At 33.9% G+C, this 23774-nt stretch overlaps 1 protein-coding gene across 1 annotated transcript in view; it reads left to right on the top strand.

Moving 5' to 3' along the window:
• The first annotated feature begins 488 nt into the window (after positions 1-488).
• Positions 489-23774, top strand: part of LOC114334049 (uncharacterized) — an 89091-nt gene continuing 65805 nt past the window's right edge. The window contains exons 1-4 of the mRNA XM_050660794.1: positions 489-642; positions 9937-10066; positions 12425-12631; positions 15755-15991. Coding sequence (XP_050516751.1) covers positions 630-642; positions 9937-10066; positions 12425-12631; positions 15755-15991 — 587 coding nt within the window. The 5' untranslated portion in view covers positions 489-629. The remainder of the gene's footprint in view (positions 643-9936; positions 10067-12424; positions 12632-15754; positions 15992-23774) is intronic.

Here is a 23774-nt window from a genome sequence, read left to right on the forward strand (position 1 = left end):
ACAAATAAAAACCAGTCTGTCAAAAATGTTCTGTTATTGTAAACGTCAAAAAATTTCCACTATAATTCGCTGTTGGGTACCCCACGAGCAAAAAATTTCCGATAAAATACCTCCGTTGCCATGGTGATCTGTCAAAATAACGTATTTTGATTGGTTCAAAATTACAGGTGTGGAATTTTCTCCTATAACTTGAGAAATATCGCTCCTACAAAAAATATTTTTTTGAAGGTAAATGTTTAGATTTTCAATTTTACATAATATTTGATTAACTAGATAAATAAATAGATATAATAATTGGGATAAAGGTGCAAAAATTGAGTTATATGTGCCAACATTAAAAGATATAAAGCTTTGACAACATTGTATTTTTGATTTGGATAACAACGGTATCCTTAGCTTTTGACGAGCAGTTTATAAAGCGATAATGGAATTTTTATTCAACCTTGACAAAAAATACAGCAGGTTTATATTAAACACCACATTAATCTTAATAGATTTTTTTAATCTTATAAAATTCGCTTCAAAAGCAAAGGCTAATATAGTTATTATTTTATTTTTAGATAAATAACACAAATGTTAAAAGTTTATCAATATTGTTAAAATTCTGCTACGGAAAAGAATTTGAAAATATGGATTTTAATGGTAAGCTTTTAGTAATAATATTCGTGTTCTTCTTCCTACTTTATAAATAGGCTCAATGCCTGTTTTACTTCGGTTTTTAGCCTCAATTGACATTGTCTGACCTGACCATCTTTTCCTCGGTCGTCCCAATGATCTTCTTCAATTTGGCGATTTGTCTCTTGCTATTCGTACTATTCTATTTTCTGTCATTCCTTCTATGTGTTGATTCCATTCTATCTTTCTTCTTTTGGTCCACATGTTTATTTCTTCTATACCACATCTCGCTCGTATTTCCTCACTTCTTACTCTGACTCTTACACTGTTACTAATAAACCAAGTATAAAAGTTATTCTTCTTCTTTAAGTACCGTGCCCAAATTTTTAGGCGTGGGTAGCTTCCATAACAATTTGCCGATATCGTTCTCGATCTTGTGCGCAATGTAACAATTGATCTGCTGATAAGCCAGTCCATTGACGAAGGTTTCAGAGCCAGGGGATGGCCCGTTTCGGCGCCCGCCGGTTCGGCGCCCGCCGGTTCGGCGCCCGCCGGTTCGGCGCCCGCCGGTTCGGCGCCCGCCGGTTCGGCGCCCGCCGATTCGGCGCCCGCTGATTCGGCGCCCGCCGATTCGGCGCCGGCTGATTCGGCGACAGATACTTTGGCAAAGTGAGAGAGAAAAAAAATAGTTGTTAATGTATTATAGTCTGAAATTTTCTTTAACAAAAAATGTAGAGTCTGGAGAACAATTTTCGACATTTTAATTTTAGAAGATGTAACATAATTCACAAAAATAATATGTTTTATTTAATAATTTTATGCAAAAACCATTATTTTAATATTAAGAAATTTTTGGAAACGATATGGAAGTTCATTGATGCCCTAAAGAAAATTCAAGCCGGACGGGATGTTTTCCTTGAACGGCTGATTGCTGGAAACGAACCTCCAAGCAAGTTAAAGAAATATATTCAGGCAGACCAACGAATTAAAAGTCTAGTGTTAGACTACGAAAATAGAAATCTAAATGATTTTTTGAGGAGTATCGCCTATAATTTTGAAATGCGGCAAAAATAAATAGTTTTTAAAACTTGTACATATTGTATAATTGTAAATATTGTATATGTAAAGTTGGAAAAAATAACATTTAATATATTTTTTTAGTGTGGTGCCATGAATATTTCTTTCGACCAATTCCTCTTTTTCCGTCGATCATTCCATTGAGTATTAACTGCAGCATCCTATATCTGCTACCTCTCATTATATGCCCCAGATATTCAAGTTTTCTCTTTTTTATCATCTTCATTAAGTCACCTTCGCCTTGACCTACTCTGTTTAAGACTTCTCTGTTTGAAATGCGTTGAACCCAAGATATTCTCAGCATTCTACGATACGACCACATCTCAAAGGCTTCTAATTTGTTCATCATGTTAACCTTCATGATCCAGGTTTCACATCCATATAGTAATGCAGGATACACATAACATTTTAGGAACTTGATTCTTAGTTGTAAGTTCAGCTGAGAGTTGCTCAGAATAGATCTAAGTTTCATAAATGCTCCTCTTGCAATTTCTATACGAGTTTTAATTTCTTCATCCGGATTTAGTGTCTCGTTCATTCAACATCCTAGGTATTTAAAATGGTTAACTTTTGTTATTGATTCATCATTGACAATTAGTTGCATAGGGCCGACGTCTTGTTTACTAACCACAAGTAACTTTGTCTTTGTTGCATTTATGTTAAGTCCGTTATTGGAGCATTCTCTAGTGACTCGATCTATAAGGAATTGAAGATCTTCGATATTTTCAGCCATGATCGCGGTGTCGTCTGCATATCTGATGTTGTTAATAGTTTCTCCCCCGATTCGAACTCCACATTGTCCTTCCAAGGCTTCATTAAAAATTATTTCTGAGTATACGTTAAACAAAGTTGGGGATAACACACAACCCTGTCTGACACCTCTTTGAATGCAAATTTTGTCTGTTTCTTTGCCGTCTACCAGAACAGAAGCTTCTTGATTCCAATATAGATGTTGTAAAAGTCTCAGATCTTTATCGTCTATTCCAATCATTTCTAGATATTCAAACAACCTATCATGTTGAACTCTATCAAACGCCTTCTCAAAATCTATAAAGCAGACGTAAATTGGTTTCTGTACTTCCCATGATCTTTGAAGTAATGTTAACATTGAGAACAAAGCTTCCCTTGTTCCCAATCCTTCTCTGAAACCGAATTGTTTGTTGCCCATTGTCTCTTCACATTTCTGCTTGATTCTATTAAGAATTATCTTAAGAAGTAGCTTGAGAGAGTGGCTCATGAGACTAATTAGTCTAAAGTCTTTACATAAAAGTTATACTGAGAATAAATCATTTATAAGCAAAATCACTACCAATAAACATGGAATAACTTAGGTATAGGTGATACTTGGTATAAGAATTTAGTCCAAGTTTATACAGACCCACACCCTTGTTTAAGTCTGGTATAACCTATTTATGACTGTCAAAGTCATCAGAGACAAAAATATATTATTCTTTGATTTGTTTTGTGAGTAGATGTATAATAAAAAAAAATGTGTTTAAGAGGTATTGTGGCTAACGAGGAAGTTAATAATTTAATTAACATGATGGAAAATACACCAAAAAGGAAAATTTTCAAAGAAAGCATAAATTCTTTTTCAAAGAACGCAGAATAAAAATCCGGTTACTTAAATAAGATGATGTAAGATTTTTAGAAAAATTAGTAGGTGAGTCACTTATTACTTATAAAACACTGTCTTTTACTTTTATTACTTATAAAACATTGTCTTTTAGAGTTTAGTTTGTTATTTTTCGTAAGACTTTCATTTCTGCTGTTTCCAGCAGTCTTTGTGTTTTCGCCGTATCTGCTGTTGCTTCCGCTGTGTACGTCATTATCGGTCTTATTGTTGAAATACATATCCTGGCTTTCGTTTCCATTGTCAGGTATTTGTTTCTCCAGATTGTGTTGTTGAGACATCCTGCTGCTCTGTTCGCCATGTTCACTTGTTTTTGTACTTCTTCTTCCACTTTTCCGTAGCTTGACAGTTTTATTCCCAAGTATTCCGTTTCCATCACTTGTTCTATTATTTTGTTATTTACGACCAGTTTACATCTTCTCGGTTCCGCTGATATTACTAGATAGTGCAATTGGAACAAAAACATGCATTGTCTCGGAAAAATTCAAACAAGCTTATATTTTTCTAAAACTTTTTTTGTTAGTTTATATGCATGTTAAAGTAAAAAGTTCTACTCGCAGATTTGGCCGCTAATTGTTTATTAATTGTTTAAACAATAACAATTGTTTTGTATAAATAATTTTAAAAATATCGAAAAATTCATTATTTTACTTTGATCAAATATGTTTCTATTTTGTTTTTGATTATGCTGAATCCGAATATGGCATTGCAATTTAAAAATTATTAAACAGAAGCTCTTATACAGTGTGTCTGCGTAGCTAGGAACCACATGCAAAACTTTTTTATTATCAATTTTACGAAAAAAAGTTATTCTTAATAAAATGCTCTGGATAGTCAAAAATCTAAAACTCAACCATCAGATATCAAATTTTATCAATTTTATACGAGTTATGTTAAAAATATGAATTTCGTTAAAGAGTAAAGTACCTTTATATTCCAGAATATCAAAAAATGCTATTATGAAAAGTTGTTTGAAATTAGAAACTATGTCTAAATGTACAATTACATCATTCTAATCGAAAAAAAAAATCAATTCTTTCTCAAATTACGGATACTCATCATCATTTTATTACAATTATGATAACTATTTTATTATCACTTTTATGAAAAAAAGTTACTCTTCATAAAATGCTCTCCCTGCTCTAATGTCTAAGATACAATCATCAGATGTCAAACTTTTTTAATTTTATACGAGGTATGTAAAAAATATGAATTTTTCTTAAGATTTAAGTGTCTTTATTATCCAAACAACTTTTCTTAAGAGGAAACAGTAGCGATCAACAGGTAGCAAAAACGTGTTCCAAGATTGCGGCTGTAATTTTGAATATTTTTTCGAGATATTTGGCACACGTATTCGTAATATAATAAAGAATGGCGGTACAGAGCCCAATTTGAAAAATATATTAATATGTGGAAATTACTCTGTAATTAAATACAATATTAAAAAACGAGCCTGTATCGCCATTAAGAAGAACAAAAAAATACACTTTCTTCAAATAAACTTTTTTATCCGATGCCTAGATTTTGTGTCATTTTGGAACTACTAAAATTTTTTATTTCATTAGTAGTTCCAAAATGACACAAAATCTAGGCGTCGGATAAAAAAGTTTATTTGAAGAAAGTGTATTTTTTTGTTCTTCTTAATGGCGGTACAGGCTCGTTTTTTTAATATTGTATTTAATTACAGAGTAATTTCCACATATTAATATATTTTTCAAATTGGGCTCTGCACCGCCATTCTTTATTATATTACGAATACGTGTGCCAAATATCTCGAAAAAATATTCAAAATTACAGCCGCAATCTTGGAACGCGTTTTCGCTACCTGTTGATCGCTACTGTTTCACCTTAATAACAATTTTCGATATTGTGAAATGTAAAGGTACTTTACTCTTGAGTGAAATTCATATTTTTTGACATACCTCGTATAACATTAATTAAATTTGATATTTTATGATTGCATCTTACATCATATACGATGCAGAGTATTTTATAAAGAATAACTTTTTTTCGTAAAACTGATAATAAAAAAGTTATCAATAGGTTCCAAGTTACGCAGACATACTGTATAAGAGCTAAAAATTTTTTTTTGCTGAACATTTATTATTGTTGAAGCTTATTATTAAATGAATTTTAGGTAAGTTTTACAAAAAAAAGTTTTGATCACTTTGTATAAACATTTTTTTAGCTGGTAATTTTCGGTTTTTGTATTACATTTTTGGTATCTTTCTAAATTTTCTTAAAAAGAAATAGTTTATTTCATTTCTATAGTAAAATAATTTAGTGCATTTTAAAGATTACATCCTAAGCTTTAAAAAAGGACTTATAAAACTTTAATACATCCGTTCAAACTTGAGTAATACCGTCTTAAAGTGGTGGTAATTCTATAAAACTACGAAGATTTCAAAAATTACAATTTTTGAGACGTCGTATCATTTGAATTAAATTTTTGAGATTTTTTTTGAATGAAACATCATTTAGTAAGATGCTTGAAAGGTAAGTTGTGCAAAATTGAGAGTTTTATATGAAAAATTTTATTAGTTACACATTTTTAAATCATTTTTAAACAAAATTCATGTAAGGCTCACTTTCTGCCCACACCGTACTTATGCCCATACATTTTTTTTATTATAACCATAAGATAGCTTAATTAATTATTCTTCTTTCATGCTTAATTTGTAAAATTTTATTTGATCAATTATTTAAAGAATTACAATAAAATAACTCAACCGTGAACTTCGCCGTACGTTAGTTTACAGTGCGCCAATGTTTGTGAGAAGGGTGACTTTTGCGTTATAAATAAAAAATTATAGAAGATACAGATTTAATTTTAGAAAATTCTTTATATAAGGTTTTTTTTGTAAAATTTTCTGAATTTTTCAATGGTCAAGTCAGTTTTTTTCTAAAATTTATATTTTCGGAGTTATTTAAACAAACATCTAGTTTCGTAGTTCATTTGTTTAATAAAAAATGAAGCACCCACTTCTCGAGTAGAACTTTTTGATATGTTGTTTACTAAACATTTCTTAATGATATTACAAAAAGTTCTATCTTGTTTGTTTTTTTCCGAAGTGAAAATCCATATGCACTCCCCTATACTATCGATTTAGTTTTCTCTGTTGAGAGCACCATGTTGGATATGAGCGCCGTGTCTTCGAATTCTTTCATTAATCTTTGTAGGTCATCTTTATTTTCGGCTGTTATTATGGCGTCGGCGTCGTCGGCGTAGCAGATTATCTTTATTTCCTTTTCTCCCATTCTATATCCTCTTCTTATTTAACTTTCTTTATGATTTCATCCATTATCAGATTAAATATTAATGGGCTCAGCGAATCTCCTTGTCTAATGCCAGTTTCATACTTGATAGGTTGCGATAGCTTTCTCAATGGTTTTATTAAATCCAGTGATATTCCCTTTTCATATAATAAATGTATCGCGTCCCGAATTCCCACTCTATCAAACGAGGTCCGTGAACTTAGCCCGAAAAAGTCGGGAAAAAAATGTGATCGATGGCATTCGATTGTCCATTGATTGTCCACGTTTGTCCACCATTTTATTTCGTTAGTCCACCCATCAATTCTTTTTTATAAACAAAAATTTTTTTTCGGGCTAACTTCACAAATCCACAAATTTTCGAAAATTTAAAAAAAACTCTTGCTATATTGTTTGTCCATCGTTTGTCCATGTTTGTCCACCACATAAATTTTTTTGTCCACCCTCTGATATTTTTAAATAATTTTTTTTTATATATAATATATTGCTTACGGATAATAGGACAGTACCGCCGAAAAAGTACTTCAGACATTAGAATGAATTTTTATGCGGGAACAGAATCTTAACTACCCATTTGTCTACACCCTCGCAGCGTTTGTCCAACCCCTTAGTGTGCAAAACAACCTCTTTGAAGACTTTAATTTATTTTTTTTAATTCTCAACCCGGGCCAAATTCACGTCCGCTTAAAAACGCATTTAAACGTTATTTCAGGTTCAGAATCACAACTACCCGTTTGTCCACTCCTTCGCAGCGTTTGTCCAACCCCTTAAAGTGCGAAACCAACTCCCTGTTATTTATAATTATTTTTTTATTTTTTAATTCGGGCTAACTTCACGTCCGCTTAAACGCGTGTTTAAACGTTAATTCGGGAACAGAATCCCAACTACCCGTTTGTCCACCCCTTCGCCGCGTTTGTCCAACCCCTTAAAGTGCAAAACCACCCCCCTGTTAATTGTAATTATTGTTTTTTTTTATCTTAATTCGGGCTAACTTCACGTTCTCTTAAATGGGTATTTAAACGTTAATTTGGGGACAGAATCCCAACTACACGTTTGTTCACCCCTTCACAGCGTTTGTCCAACCCCTTAAAGTGCGAAACGACCCCCATGGAGATTATAAATATTTTTTTATTTCTTAATTCGGGCTAACTTCACGTTCTCTTAAATGGGTATTTTAACATTAATTCGAGTGCAGAATCACAACTACCCGTTTGTCCACCCCTTCGCACCATTTGTCCAACCCCTTAAAGTGCGAAACAACCCCCCTGTTAATTGTAATTATTTTTTATTTCTTAATTCGGGCTAACTTCACGTTCTCTTAAATGGGTATTTAAACGTTAATTCGGGTGCAGAATCACAACTACCCGTTTGTCCACCCCTTCGCAGCGTTTGTCCAACCCCTTAAAATGCGAAACAACCCCCCTGTTAATTGTAATTATTGTTTTTTATATCTTAATTCGGGCTAACTTCACGTTCTCTTAAATGGGTATTTAAACGTTAATTTGGGGGCAGAATCCCAACTACACGTTTGTTCACCCCTTCACAGCGTTTGTCCAACCCCTTAAAGTGCGAAACTACCCCCATGGAGATTGTTAATATTTTTTTATTTCTTAATTCGGGCTAACTTCACGTTCTCTTAAATGGGTATTTTAACATTAATTCGGGTGCAGAATCACAACTACCCGTTTGTCCACCCCTTCGCAGCGTTTATCCAACCCCTTAAAGTGCGAAACAACCCCCCTGTTAATCGTAATTATTTTTTTATTTCTTAATTCGGGCTAACTTCACGTTCTCTTAAATGGGTATATAAACGTTAAACGGGTGCAGAATCCCAACTACCCGTTTGTCCACCCCTTCGCAGCGTTTGTCCAACCCCTTAAAGTGCGAAACAACCCCCCTGTTAATTGTATTTATTTTTTTTATATCTTAATTCGGGCTAACTTCACGTTCTCTTAAATGGGTATTTAAACGTTAATTTGGGGGCAGAATCCCAACTACACGTTTGTTCACCCCTTCACAGCGTTTGTCCAACCCCTTAAAGTGCGAAACGACCACCATGGAGATTGTAAATATTTTTTTATTTCTTTATTCGGGCTAACTTCACGTCCGTTTAAACGGGTATTTTAACATTAATTCGGGTGCAGAATCACAACTACCCGTTTGTCCACCCCTTCGCAGCGTTTTTCCAAACCCTTAAAGTGCGATAAAGTAGTTGTGATTCTGCACCCGAATTAATGTTAAAATACCCGTTTAAACGGACGTGAAGTTAGTCCGAATAAAGAAATAAAAAAATATTTACAATCTCCTCTGCAAAGGAGTGGACAAACAGTTAGTTGTGATTCTGAACCTGGAATAACGTTTAAATGAGTTTTTAAGCGGACGTGAATTTGGCCCGGGTTGAGAATTAAAAAAAAATAAATTAAAGTCTTCAAGGGGGTTGTTTTGCACACTAAGGGGTTGGACAAACGCTGCGAGGGTGTAGACAAATGGGTAGTTAAGATTCTGCTCCCGCATCAAAATTCATTCTAATGTCTGAAGTACTTTTTCGGCGGTACTGTCCTATTATCCGTAAGCAATATATTATATATAAAAAAAATTATTTTAAAAATATCAGAGGGTGGACAAAAAAAATTATGTGGTGGACAAACATGGACAAACGATGGACAAACAATATAGCAAGAGTTTTTTTAAATTTTCGAAACTATGTGGATTTGTTAAGTTAGCCCGAAAAAAAATTTTTGTTTATAAAAAAGAATTGATGGGTGGACTAACGAAATAAAATGGTGGACAAACGTGGACAATCAATGGACAATCAAATGCCATCGATCACATTTTGTTTCCCGACTTTTTCGGGCTAAGTTCACGGACCTTATCAAACGCTTTCTTCAAATCTATCAGGCACATATGCTGGTTTGTTGTATTCCAGCGACTTTTCTTTTATTTGTCTCATTACAAAAACTGCATCCGTACACGATCTTCCTGTCCGAAATCCTTGCTGTTCCTCTTGCAGAGTTACGCGTTCGTTTATTTTTATCGCTATAATTCTTGTTGTCAATTTGAGTGTTGTATTTAAAAGATTTATTGCTCTATAATTATTGGGGTATTTCTTATCTCCTTTCTTGAAGAACATCAGCATGATCGCTCTCCCCCGTCGCTTTTTAGTAATAATAACTTATAATATTGTATTCATCATCATCAATTAGCCGTGATTTGTCTATTGTTGAACATAGACTTCCTCCAGATATTTCCATCTTTTTCCTAAGTCAATGATTTAATATGTTTCTATCCGATGGAAAGATAATACTGTATTACAAATTAACAATTTAACGTTTTTCTAGATATTTCGTCGCAAGATTATGTGGATCTGTTACTTAGAGAGGGTAGAAAAATAAGATGTGATAATACTAGTGAAGCTTTTAAAACACAAACAACACTACCTTCTTATTACGACAAACGCTTATTTAAAAGGTAAGAATTTATAAACAAACTCCTGAGCAAAACAATATACAGTATCAGTATGGACACAGTTTAATGCTTAAAAGATTTGGGTGTGCCCATGGAAAGCAGTAGGTAACTTCTGTCTTTGTAGGATTTGATTGAAGGCCCCATTTTTTTTAAATATATATTAGTAATATTTAGTTCGCCTTCTAGAATAGCTTACGCATTCTCAATATTTTTTCTTGTATACCTGTCATGTCATCTGCATAAATAAATTTGTGTGAGATTGTAGTGGGAGCATCTGAGGTGTAAATGTTAAACAAGAACGGCGATAGGACCGACCCTTGGTGTAAGCCATTCTATAAACTTTTGAATTTACTAGTTTTTCCATTAACGCTAATTTGAAATAAACTGCTGCACTGCATTTGATTTACTAGATTTAGATTATTAAATGATTAGCATGGTACCATCTGGTACAATTTAAGTAGTAAGCCTTCTTACCATACCGTGTCTTAGGCGCAAGTAAGATCAATGAAAGCTACTGGCATTTTCATTCTATTTTGGAAGCCATTTTCAATAAATATTGTTAGAGAAAGAACTTGATCATTGCAGTTCCTTCCTGGCATAAATTCAGCTTGTTCTATGGAAATCTTTCTGCTAACAGATTGTAAAAGCCTCATTTAAAAAGTAGATTGGTCTGCAACTCGCTAGTAGTGAAGTGTCTTTGCTTGGTTTACAGATTGCGATGACTTTGCTTTGTTTGAATAGATTATGGAGCTTTTTGCATTGTCATTATCTGGTTGAAGAAATGTAGGAGCCACTATCGAAATCGAAACAAGTAAAAAAAAATGAAAGTAAAATAAATTGTGGCTGATTCCCAACAAAACTAGTAAAACAAAATTGAATCATTCAACATTTAATGTTTTTCGAATTTACTTATAGTCCAGGGCGGATCTGTTTTGAGATGGACGTTGAGAGGTGACTCTATTTTTTTGCAGAAATTGCTTGAAATTAACCCATATAATAATAATTGAGTTATCCTTCCACTCAAAAAAATCCGGAACATTGTTTAAATAATGAAAATGTCAAAAACTGAAGGAAAAATTCGATTTTTTCCTTCGTTTTTTTGATTATAACTTTAAAAGTATTCAGTTCCGAGAAAAGTTGCACTAAAATAAAAGTTGCGTAATTAAATTTCCTACAATATAAGATTGGTTAAATTTTTTTAAAATTGTTACCCTTGTTGCAAAACATAAAAAAATAAGTATTCGCATTTTACGTTTTTCAACCATTTCTGATACACTTAGGACCTTCATATTTCACCCAGAAAAACTTTATGACATTATAAAATAATACTGTAAACTTAGTTAAGATCAGTTCAATATATTTTGCAAAATAAATTTTGCAATCCAGCTTTCGCAAAAAAAATTTATTTTTTCAAAATGTTGCATTACTGAAAATAAAGCATATAGCAAGTTAAAACTTTGTTTACAAATAGAAGAATACTGTTCCTTTCATTTTCAATTTGCAAAATTAAAATTGGTTAACTACCATGGCGTCAGAAATTTTTTTAAATAAATATTAATTTTTGGTGCTACGCGCAGGACAGCGGTGTTCAATTCACACAAGTTGATTTCCACCAAAATGTCTTCCAATCTTTATCTTAATATATTATTTTCTTACTCTATATTTTGTTGTATTTTAATATTTTAATTCCAAAAAAATCAAACTAATTTGATTATTGTTTGTGAAAAATTGTTAAAATTTATTAATTGTTAAAAAGTTAAAATATATCACCAAAGAAAGTTTTTGCTAAAAAAGTGTTACATATTTCAAAGGACAAAGTATGTGTTTTTATTTTGCAACAAACAAATTTATTTATTTATATCGAAATGTACTAAAAATTAAAATTTATCAATCATTATCAAAGGTCATTGGACTGCCCAATCAGAGCGAACATATCCGCTGTCCTGCGCGTAGCACCAAAAATTAATCTTTATTTAAAAAAATTCCTGAAGCCGCCGTGGTAGTTAACCAATTTTGCAAATTGCAAATGAAAGGTACGGTATTCTTTTATATGCAAAAAAAATCAACCTGCTGCCTCCTTTATTTTCAGTGCTGCAACATTTTGAAAAAATGATTTTTTTGCGAAAGCTGATGAAATTTATTTAATTACGCAACTTTTATGTCGGTGTAACTTTTCTCAAAAATGAATACTTTTAAAGTTATAATCAAAAAACCAAGAAATATGTTATTATTAAAAAATTATTTTAAACAATGTTCCGGACCTTTTTGAGTGGGAGGATAACTCAAATATTATTATGAGTTATATATTTTAACAGATGAGCCCTCGTCTATTAATGAATATCATCTTTATTTTTATTTTAGGGGTCAAAAATTCATAAATAAGCATTTATATGCCATGGGTCTATCTCAGACATTTGGTCTGATATCTATTTATGCTATTTCCTCCATAATAAATGTTTTACGAACAACTACCAGGAATAGCACTGCTTTAGCAATGTACAAGCGGCAAATTCCCGCTTTCTTTATCATGGATGTTTTATACACATCTGATTGTGAGCCAGGATCAAAGTAAGAAGAAGAAGAGTATTGTTGAGACATACAAGTAGACAGAAATACCTGAAACCGCCAAGGTCACACCGATCGAGAACTTTGGTTACGCGACGTTGTCAGATCTATCGGATTTCAAAGGTTTTTCGGATTTTTATTTGTTACCTGTTTCACAGTAAAATTGCTTCTGCTTTCTCCTGCGTAAATTTTAAAACATTGTGCATAATTTCACGGAATTGTGCACTTAGTGTCCTATTTTCCACGGCACTTGTAATATTCACGTTTATTAAAAGAAAAATAAATGAGCTCTAAGTAAACAACTACTCGACAATTTTATCTGGCAATGTCGCAAAACCACTGATTTCGTGAACAATGCATTGTAAATAGCCTAATAAAATAAAAAAAAATCAAAATGTAATTCCGTACAGGTTGGAATAAATTTTATATCAAAGTTTAAGTGAATACAAAAGATATTTTCAAAAAAGTATCCAAATCATATGAGGGGATCATTGTTTAAATAATTAAAAGGGGTCATTTTTGCACAATATTTATTTTTTTAACTGCTGAGGTAATTTACATGTTAATGAATGTCTTTAGGATTCTTTTCTACAAAGCTGAAGGATAAATCTTTCACTTAAGACTTGCCATATTAAATTTGACCCCCTACTTATTTAAATATTTATATATAAAATTTAAAAAATTAAATTTTCAAAAAATTATTATTTGCTTTTTAAATTAGCAATATAAATTATTTTATTTAATAGGATAAGTTGCTCTATGTTACCAGTATTAAGCAAAAAAAAAGTTGGTTGAAAAATGTTTAATAATTTCTGAGATATTTAATTTGTTTATTAAATATTACTATATTTTCAATTGCAAAAACGCGGATGTTGCCAAAAGAATATAAATCTGTGTAAAGCCTCATTACTTTTATTGTTTCAATTCAACTCCCCTCTAAAATGGCATTTTAAAATTGTTCCAATTTGTTTATAATTTGTTTTTTTAATAACGTCGCGGGAATTAAACATTTTGAAATACTGTTTTGATATTCGGATTCCTGGGAATTTTTCTCTAATTAACAAATTTTTTTTGTCGTTTTTCTTCTTCTTTTTTTTCTTTATAGTAAAAGATATAGTTTTGCTTATAGAGGGGGTTTCATTAAGAATGTCCAATCTCTGAGTTGTAGATTGTAGACCTCAAAATATTAAGATATAACCAAAATCGCTTAAATAAAAGATGGCTCCTCATTGAGTTACAAGGTGTTTTATTTAAAAATTTAAAAAAATATTTTTGCTCAGTATTTTAAAACTATTCGGCGTATTCTTTTCATACTTAGTATAAAGTGTAAGTACTATACACCCTATAAAATTATGGTAAATACAAGTTTCCAGCTATTACCAGAGGCGTACTACAAGGGACAGTAAATGGTTGACCCTTCCCAAATTCAACGTCACTGGTGAAATTGCCATTTTAACACAATTTTTAGTTCCTATAATACTCTCTACGTAATACCCTCTTTACTCGTAATGATAAAGCCATTAGTTTTCGAGATATTTGAAGTTAAACATGTAACAGCACAGTTATTTAGTTATTTTGTATATTGTGCCGCTTAATTTTTAGTTTCAAATATTTCGAAAACTAGTGATTTTATCGTTAAGAATGAATCTTTAGTCTTAACGATAAAATCATTAGCTTTCGAGATATTTGAAATTAAAAATTAAGCGGCACAACACATTAATCAAAATAACTGTGTCGTTACATGTTTAACTTAAAATATCTCGAAAACTAATGACTTTATCGTTACGAGTGATGAGGAGTAAGTTATTTACATAGAGAGTATTGGAGAATCTAAAAATTGCGCTAAAATGACAATTTCGCCAGTGCCGTAGAATTTGGAAAGGGTCAACCATTTGCTTTCCCCTGTTGTACGTCTCTGATAATAGCTGGAAACCTGTATTTAACATATAATATCATAGGGTGTATAGTACCTACACTTTCTACCAAGTATGAAAAGCATAAGTCGAATAGTTATAAAATATTGAGCAAATATAATTTTTAAATTTTTAAATAAAACACCCTGTAACTCAATATGGAGCCATATTTTATTTAAGCGATTTTGCTTATATCTTAATATTTTGAAGTCTAGAATCGACAACTCAAAGATTGGACATTCTTAATGAAACCCCCTCTATAAGCAAAACTATATCTTTTACTATAAGGAAAAAAAGAAGACGAAAATACGACAAAAAAAATTGTTAATTAGTGAAAAATTCCCAGAAACCCGATTATCGGAACAGCATTTCAAAATGTTTAATCCGCGCGACGTTATTAAAAAAACAAATTATAAACAAATTAGAACCATTTTCAAATGTCATTTTAGGGGGGAGTTAAATTGAAATTTGAATTTTTCAATACATTTGTCAATAACATACATAAAAATAAAAGTAATGGGATTTTAAACATGTTTCTATTCTTTTGGTAACAACCGCGTTTTTGCAATTGAAAATATAGTAACATTTGATAAACAAATTAAATATCTCATAAATTATTAAATATTTTTTAACCAATTTTTTTTTGCTCAATACTAGTAACATAGCGCAAGTTCTCCTATTAAATATAATAATTTATACTGCTTATTTAAAACGCAAAAAATTATTTTTTGCAAATTTGATTTTTAAATTTTATACATAATTATTTAAATAAATAGGGGGTCAAATTTAATTTAGTAAGTCTTAGGTGAAAGATTTGTCCTTCATCTTCGTAGAAAAAGACCTTTAGTAAAATATAAATTACCTCGGCAGTTAAAAAAGTAAATATTATGCAAAAATGACCCCTTTTTAATTATTTAAACAATGATCCCCTTATATGATTTGGAAACTTTCTTGAAAATATCTTTTGTACTCACCTTAGCTTGGATATAAAATTTGTTCCAACCTGTACGAATTTACATTTTGATTTGCATGTAGTGTAATCTTATTTTACTAGACTAACATGGACGTTTACTCTTTGCACCAGCGCGTTCAACTAAAGTTGATTCGTTGATCCGTAAAGTTGATCCTTGATTTGCTACCTGAGTGACATTCGCGATCTCAGATATTTCTGTACAGTAATCGTAATTGTAATTGGACACAAAATGTTTTTTAGATTCTGGAAAGCAATATCGTTTATCAAACACATGCACAACTCATCCAGTAAAGGAAGTATACGAGCAGAATCGAATCCAATTAACCAGAAGGATATGGTTCTGTCTCAGTTTTTGTTCCTGGGATTTCCTCTAGTGAGGGGTGAAATGTGCGGATTCCACGGAATCACTAAAGAAGAACGAGAAGGCTTTATTCATTTTTGGAGAGTAATTGGATACTTATTGGGGATTGAAGAGAGGTAGATAAATACACGTTGTAACGATTCAACAATCCTAAGTGTCTTGTGTCTATTCGTGACGAATGTTGGCTATCTTGATATTATCTGTATCGGCGTGGAAAAGCTACTCATATGTTATATTGAAGCAGATTCTGAGGTTACTTTATTACGAATTAGGGATTACGAAAGGTATTCGCATATCAGCTAAGAATATGCGTTCACTACTATACATCAAGAAATTTACTACCAATGTTGCTGTCACTGAATATATCATGAAGTACAGGACAACATATGTAAAACTTGTCAGGTCAGCTAAAAAAGCCTATTATCAAAATCGTCTGGGAAGCTCTAAAAGTGTTGCAAAAGAGACTTGGTCTATAATAAACGATCTTCGAAATAAAACTCACACAGCTCAATCATTTTCCCTTCCAAATCCTGAAAGTCTAAACGACTACTTCGTTAATGTGAGTAAAAATATAACATCAACAATTTTGCCGCAACAAGAGCCTATTTCCTATCTTCCTAATTCAAGACAGGTCTCGAATTCATTCTTTTTACGACCAGTCGATAACTCTGAACTTATCCAAACAATCAATTGTATCAAAAGCAAATCATCCTGTAGTACTGATGGACTATTTATAAAAATTTTCTCTAATCTCACAGAAAATGTGTTGGAAATCCTCCTCTCACTAATTAATGATTCCTTCGAAAAAGGTAAATTTCCAGAGTGCCTAAAGACAGCCATTATTATTCCTCTTCATAAGGGTGGCGAAAAATCTGATGCCTGCAACTATAGACCTATTGCCTTACTACCGGTACTCTCCAAAATTATTGAGAGACTCATTAAAACTCGACTTATGTCCTTTATCGTTGATAACAACATTTTATCACAAAATCAGTTCGGCTTTTTAACAAATAAATGTACCACTGATGCCATGTTTTCTTAACTACATGAGGTTTACCAAGCACTAAACAATAATCTTTATACTGCCACTGTTTTCTGCGACTATGCCAAAGCTTTTGATTGTGTAAATCACGACATCTTGATTACAAAACTAAATTTCTATGGAATTCGAGGTATTTCTTTGAATTGGTTCCACTCCTACTTGAATAATCGGAAACAACTAGTTAGAGCAAATGATACTGACTCTAGTCTCAAAAACATCGTCTGTGGAGTACCACAAGGTTCAGTATTGGGTCCTATACTGTTCCTTATCTTTATAAATGACATTACTAATTTAAAAATCAATGGGAAAATTTTTCCTTTTGCTGATGATACCAGTATCACTTGGAGCAACTCAACTATTGCATCTCTTCATGAAACTATAACTTCGGATCTACTGACGATAAAGACCTGGTCTGACTCTAATTTACTCTCTTTTAACGTAAATAAAACAGTAGCATTATCCTATAAAGGAGCTCTTCAACCTTTGCCACTTCATAACAGCCAGATCAGTACCGTTGATTCTGTAAAATTTCTTGGTATTTTTTTAGACAGCAACCTCAAATGGTCCCTTCATATCGATTCGTTAAGTAAGAAACTCGCCTCAGCTTGCTATGCAATACGATCTGTCTCAAGGGAACTCAATTTAGCATCTTCTAAAATAACATATTTTTCGTTGTTCGAGTCTCATCTTCGATATGGTCTTCCTTTTTGGGGTTCTAGTACAGCTGCTCAATTTGATGTCATTTTTAGATTGCAAAAAAGAGCAATAAGATATTTGTTTGGCCTCAGAAGATCTACACATTGCAGAAGTTACTTCAGAAATCACGAAATTTTAACACTTCCATCTTTATATATTCTAGAAACGGTTTGTTTAATTCGTAAACACCTTCATGTCTTTCCATCAAGGCCCAATCATCTTTACTTCACCAGAAATTCAATCTTTGATATTTATTTACCGATTCCATCCACTGAGTTAGTAAAGAAATCTATATTATATTCCGCAAAGAAACTGTACAATCATCTTCCGTTACAACTTAAATCTGCAACATCTTTCCCTAAGTTCCGAAAAATGACAAAAGCCTATCTATCCAAAAGACCATATTATTCAATAGAAGAATTTCTTAATGAATAACTAAGAAAATTGGGTTCCATGCGCAGTAGCATAAACTTGTCAGTTCCTTATGTTGTACCTATTTTATTTTATTTGTTGTATGTTCAATTTGCAATTTATATATGTTTTGCAATAAATTGTTTTTGTCTTGGCTTTTATATCTTATACTGTACATTGTTGACGATTTATCTAATTTTAGTAAATTGTAGTTGTTATTTGTTATTTATATTATGTTTTTCTTTTGACTGTATGTAAGCTTTGTCCATAAAATTGTAAAAATTTTCAGTGGCAATAAAGCATATTTCTATTCTATTCTATTCTATTTAACCAACATGTTCTTCTTCTTCTTCTTCGTGCGACTAGGATTACTCCTGTTTGTCTGTCTCTTATTCTGTTTCAGTTGTTGTTGACTGTACATTGTCTTTCCACCTTTTCGGCGGCCTTCCAACGGGTCTTCTGCTATACGGCTTGTTGTTTTTACAGATGTTCGCTAATCTATCTGGCTCCATTCGGTTTACATGTTCGTTCCAGTTTTTCGTTCTTGTTTTTATCCACCTGTTAATATTTTGAATTTTGCATCGTTCTCGTATACTTCTGTTGTTTTGTCTGTCTCTTAATTATATGCCCGCTATTGATCTTAATACTTTCATTTCGATATTGTTGATTTGTTGTTTCGTCTTTCTTGTATCGGTCCTTGTCTCCGCTGCATATGTTAGGATAGGTCTTACTGTTGTCTTGTATACTTTTATTTTGCTTTCCGTGGTCAGATATTTGTTTCTCCATATGGTTTCTCGGAGGCAACCACTTACTCTTCCCGCTTTTGTTGCTTGTTTGTTGTGGTCTCTGTTCTTATACTCCTGTCACTAGTGATCTCTACTCCTAGGTAATTGAATTTCATTACTTGTTCTACAATTTTGCCGTCTATTTCTAACTTGCATCTACGCGGCTCTTTACTTATCTATACATTTAGTTTTTTCTACTGATATTCTCATATTAAGTTTATTTGCTGTGATATTGAAAGTATGGAGCTGCCTTTGTAGGCCATCCTCGTTATCAGCAATTAGTACTGCATCATCGGCATGGCATAGTATAGTAATTTTATGCGCTCTTAATTACAGATATACTTCTATTTGTGTCAATTAATTTAATTTAAAATATTTTTTTGGACACCCTGTATAAATAATCATGTTAATAGGTAAGGTAAAATTTTCAATCCGAATAGCAACATTAATACTATTGAAAAATATTAAAAACATTACTAAAAGATTTTTAAATTGAAAACTTATTGGTCCATTTCCCTGGTGACACCTCCAAGGCTTTTAAAATTTGCAAGCCGAATGGATGCTGCCGTAAAGACGAAAGGAAGGAATTCTAAACGTTACAATTCACAACCCCCGCTGCAGCTTGGCAAAGTTCCAACGGAAAATGGACCTAGTTACTCTAAAGGAGTAATACTAATATAAAATAAAAATGTATACCATTTTTATTCAGTTGCAATGCGAAGGCAAAACAATCTTATTTTTCACTTATAATACGAAGCGCAGTCCAGCACTCTGAATCGACGATTTTCGACTATTATTGGAGTCATCATCGGAGAGGCCTAGGCCTGCTGCTCTCTACTCGAAGTTACTTACTTTACTTTTTCGTGTCTGGATCCGACTACAGTTTTTCTGCCAATATCGGGCTACGTCTACACCCTTTGTATTTGCGAGCCATAAATCATCGAGGGTACACTGTGATGGGCAAAGTCTGCATACTCTCAGATGCTCCACGCTCTGTATTTCCCCACACTCACAAAGTGCGTCGTTATCTGTCTTGATGCCCCATTTAATAAGGTTCTGTTTTACAGGGGCAACACCTGTGCGTATTCGGTTGAGTGTCCGCCAGGTTCTCCAGTCCAGGTTCATTCCATTAGGTCGTTCTGAATGTAGGGGGAACAGTTCGGGTGGTTCGACGCTGATATTTCTCATAAAACTTTTCCTTGATTTAAGTCGGCTGATTCCTGGCGGTTCATCAAACCCGTATAATTGGTGCCTTTCATCGAAAGTTTGCCTGAACTTCTCCACATATTGTGAGGCGCATCTACGGTCGTCTGGTGATGCGAATCCAGCTGCCCGGTACAGTAATGGTAGAGGGGTAGGCTTCATACAACCGGTAATTATTCTACATGTTTCATTTAACGCCGTGGTGACTTGTTGGGCGTGTCTAGATCTACCCCAGACGGGACAAGCATATTCCCCTGTTGAGAAACATAAGACCTCAGCTGTTGTCTTTAAGACCTGGGGGTTTGCACCCCACTTGCTCGCTTGAAGGTTGTTTCTCGTAGAAACCTTTTGTCTTGTGCTCTGACAGTGGAATTTATACGTTAATGAACGGTCTAGTATCACTCCAAGATATTTGGGCCTATCAGTATGTTCCAAGCGTTGTCCCTCCCAGGAAACATTCAGTTTTACATGCGCCAGATGGTTGTTGAGGTGGAATGCACATACTTGGGTTTTAGTAGGGTTTGGCTTTAATGAGTTTTGTTTGTAGTAAGTTGACATCATGTTTAAAGCCTCTTCCATTGTCGACTCTACTTGTGTGAGTGTTTTCCCCTTTACGGCGATACCAAGGTCGTCAGCGTACACAAAACTCTCAGTCTGAGGGTGCATTGGTTGGTCATTGGTGTAGATGTTAAATAGGGACGGCGCCAGAACGCTTCCTTGAGGTAGGCCATTTTTTTGGGTTCTCCATCTGCTCTTCTTTCCATTTTGCACAACGTAGAAGCGTCTATTACACAACAGTGATCTAATGATATTTACCAGGTCATAGTCAAGCACAGTGTTATAGATCTTAGTTAGCAAGGTCCTGTGGTTTATCGTATCGTAGGCCGCTGTGAGGTCTATCAAGGCTACTCCCACTATCTCCCTCTGCTCAAATCCCTCCTCTATGTGCTCTGTTAGGTTCAGCACTTGTCCTGTGCATGATTTACCTGGTCTGAAGCCTGCTTGTTGGTGGATTAGTTTTGCATCTAATGTCTCCTGGATGCGGTTCAAAATGAGGCGTTCATACAATTTATATAAATGACATAGAAGAGATATCGGACGGTAGCTACTCGGTAGTTCAGGGTCTTTACCAGGTTTCAGAAGGGCTACTACTTTTGATTTACGCCACATTTGTAGAATCTGGTAGGTAGAGCGACAGATGTTAAATAGATCGAGCACCCATTGCCTCGCTTTTTGCCCGAAGTGTTTTATCTGCTCTGTTAGGATTTCGTCTACTCCAGGGGATTTTCCATTTTTCATACAGTCAATACCATTTTTAAGCTCTTCGATGGTAAATGGGTTTCGCAAGAGAGTTGTTTCCTGGTCTTGAGTTCTTATAATCGTTGGCGTTTTGCAACGATTGTTTGTTTTGCCATTCAGAAGCAGTTGGTGGGCTATCTGATTTGGCGTTATTGCACATGGCTCTTTCACTTCTGTGGGATCACCATTAAGTTTTTTGATCATATTCCAAGCCTGTTTACTACTGTGCGTCATATCCATTTTACTTAAAGTCTCGCTCCACCGTTCTTGTCTGGAGGCGCTTAGTATTTGCTGCAGTCTCTCCCCTATCTCTGCCGTAACTTCGCTAAATGGGTCTTTACTATATTCTTCGGTGTACTTTGTCATAATGTCTTTTGCTTCATCGTTCAGACCAGATATGTAATGTTGTTGACATCCTCTGGGTATGTGTTTACATGATGTTCGTTTTACAAGTTTGATGAACGCATCATAGTTTTTGGGGATCGGGACTATATTTTTCACTTGTGTTTCCAATTCATCAGTATATTTTTCCCAGTTCGCTTTTTTGAAATTAAACCTTCGTTTGAAAGGGATTTTGGGAGCTTTTATAGCGCTGTATACGGATATTCCCACGGGCCTATGTTGTGTCTTTGGTATAGGCTTATATATCTTTCTGACGCAACGGTCCTCTAAAGACATGCTAATGAAGGTGAGATCAGGGTTGTAACCTTTCTTCCATATTTTGCTTTAGAATGAATATGGCAGTTTTGGGTCATGAAGCAGTGCCAGGTTGTTTTGTTCAGCCCACGATTCCACAAGATCTCCATTTTTATCAGTTGAAGCGCAGCCCCAATGAACATTATGACTATTAAAATCCCCGAGAATGAATCTGGTTTTTTGAGAAGCGAAATTTTTTGGAGGGGAGAAAACAAAGTCTCTACAGGGTGGTTTATATACAGATGTAACTGTGCAGGCTCCTATTTCGACGGTCAGAATTTCAATGTCATTGTAGCATGTTTCTTGAGCTGATGTTACATGAATATCTCTTTTCACGAAGATGGCGTTTCCGTGTTTTGCACTTGGATGTTCAATGTTGAGCTGCATTCCCTCAACGCTAGGTCTATTTGCTGATATGTCACGGTGAGTCTCTTGTATGCATAATATATCACATCTGTGGATTTGACACAGTTCAGACAAAATTTCCTGTTTATTACAAGTAATACCCTCAATGTTTATGGTCATCATTGACAATGTAGGCTCTGAGAAGAGCCGTTGATTCGCGTTTGTTTGTTCGGATCCAGTGGTGGAAGGATTGGCCGCCCGAGGGGCGTTTCCAGGGAGCGCCAGTGACATTTTGTTCTTATAATATCACTTGCGTGGAGGCTCCTTCCGTGCTCCCCTCTACTCGAAGTGACCAACCATGAAAGCTTATCCCCACATTGCAACGGACGTGTATGAGACTTTTAAAAGATTTTTAAATTGAAAATTTATTGGTCCATGCAGACGGGGGACTTTACCAAGCTGCAGACGGGGGTTGTGAATTGCAACGTTAAGAATTCCTTCCTTTTGTCTTTACTGCCTTGAGAAAAACTCAAGATGGACCAGAAAACTAATTGACTGGCGCCCAAGAGAAGACAAACGCAGCAGAGGACGACCACCAACACGCTGGATGGACGACATTAACCGAATATCCAAGAAATGGCAACAAGAAGCACAGAACCGTGAAGAGTGGCGAAGAATGGGAGAGACCTATGTCCAGCAGTGGACAGAAGAGGTTGCATGATGATGATGATGTCTTTACTGCAGCATCCATTTGGCTTGCAAATTTTAGAAGCCTTGGAGGTGTCACCAGGGAAATGTACCAATAAGTTTTCAATTTAAAAATCTTTTAGTAATGTTTTTAATATTTTTCAATATTATTAATGTTGCTATTAGGATTAAAAACTTTACCTTTCAATTGCCACATGACGCCAGTCACCTAATCCATACACGTCAGTTGCAATGTGGGGATAAGCTTTCATGGTTGGTCACATCGAGTTAGGGATGGCGGTTTTTGACAAAACACCGGTTTTCGGTTATACCGGTTTTTTTTGCTTACGGTTTAACCTGGCGGTTATAACCGGCCGAAAAAAACCGGTTTTTGGAAAAACCGGTTATCGGTTTTTTTAATCCAATAGGTTACAAAGTTACATTTACAATGCACTTTAGTTTGCGATACTCCATTCGACTCGATATCAATATGATCAAAATTAGTACTATCGAAAGAACATCAATATCAATATAAATAAAACACAATTTTCAATAAAACCATTTTATTCTATTAATTAATATATTTATTTATTATCTAAAATACCCACCAATTGTCCTCTCCTCCCAAACTTAAAAAATTCCCCAACCATTTCAACTTATAAAAAATTTCCCAGACTCTTTGAAATGGGATTAAAAAAAAAATAATATCAACATCAATATTTTACTTAAAACTAA

This window comes from Diabrotica virgifera, chromosome 9 (assembly GCF_917563875.1).
Source record: "Diabrotica virgifera virgifera chromosome 9, PGI_DIABVI_V3a".
Taxonomy (NCBI): Eukaryota; Metazoa; Arthropoda; class Insecta; order Coleoptera; family Chrysomelidae; genus Diabrotica; species Diabrotica virgifera.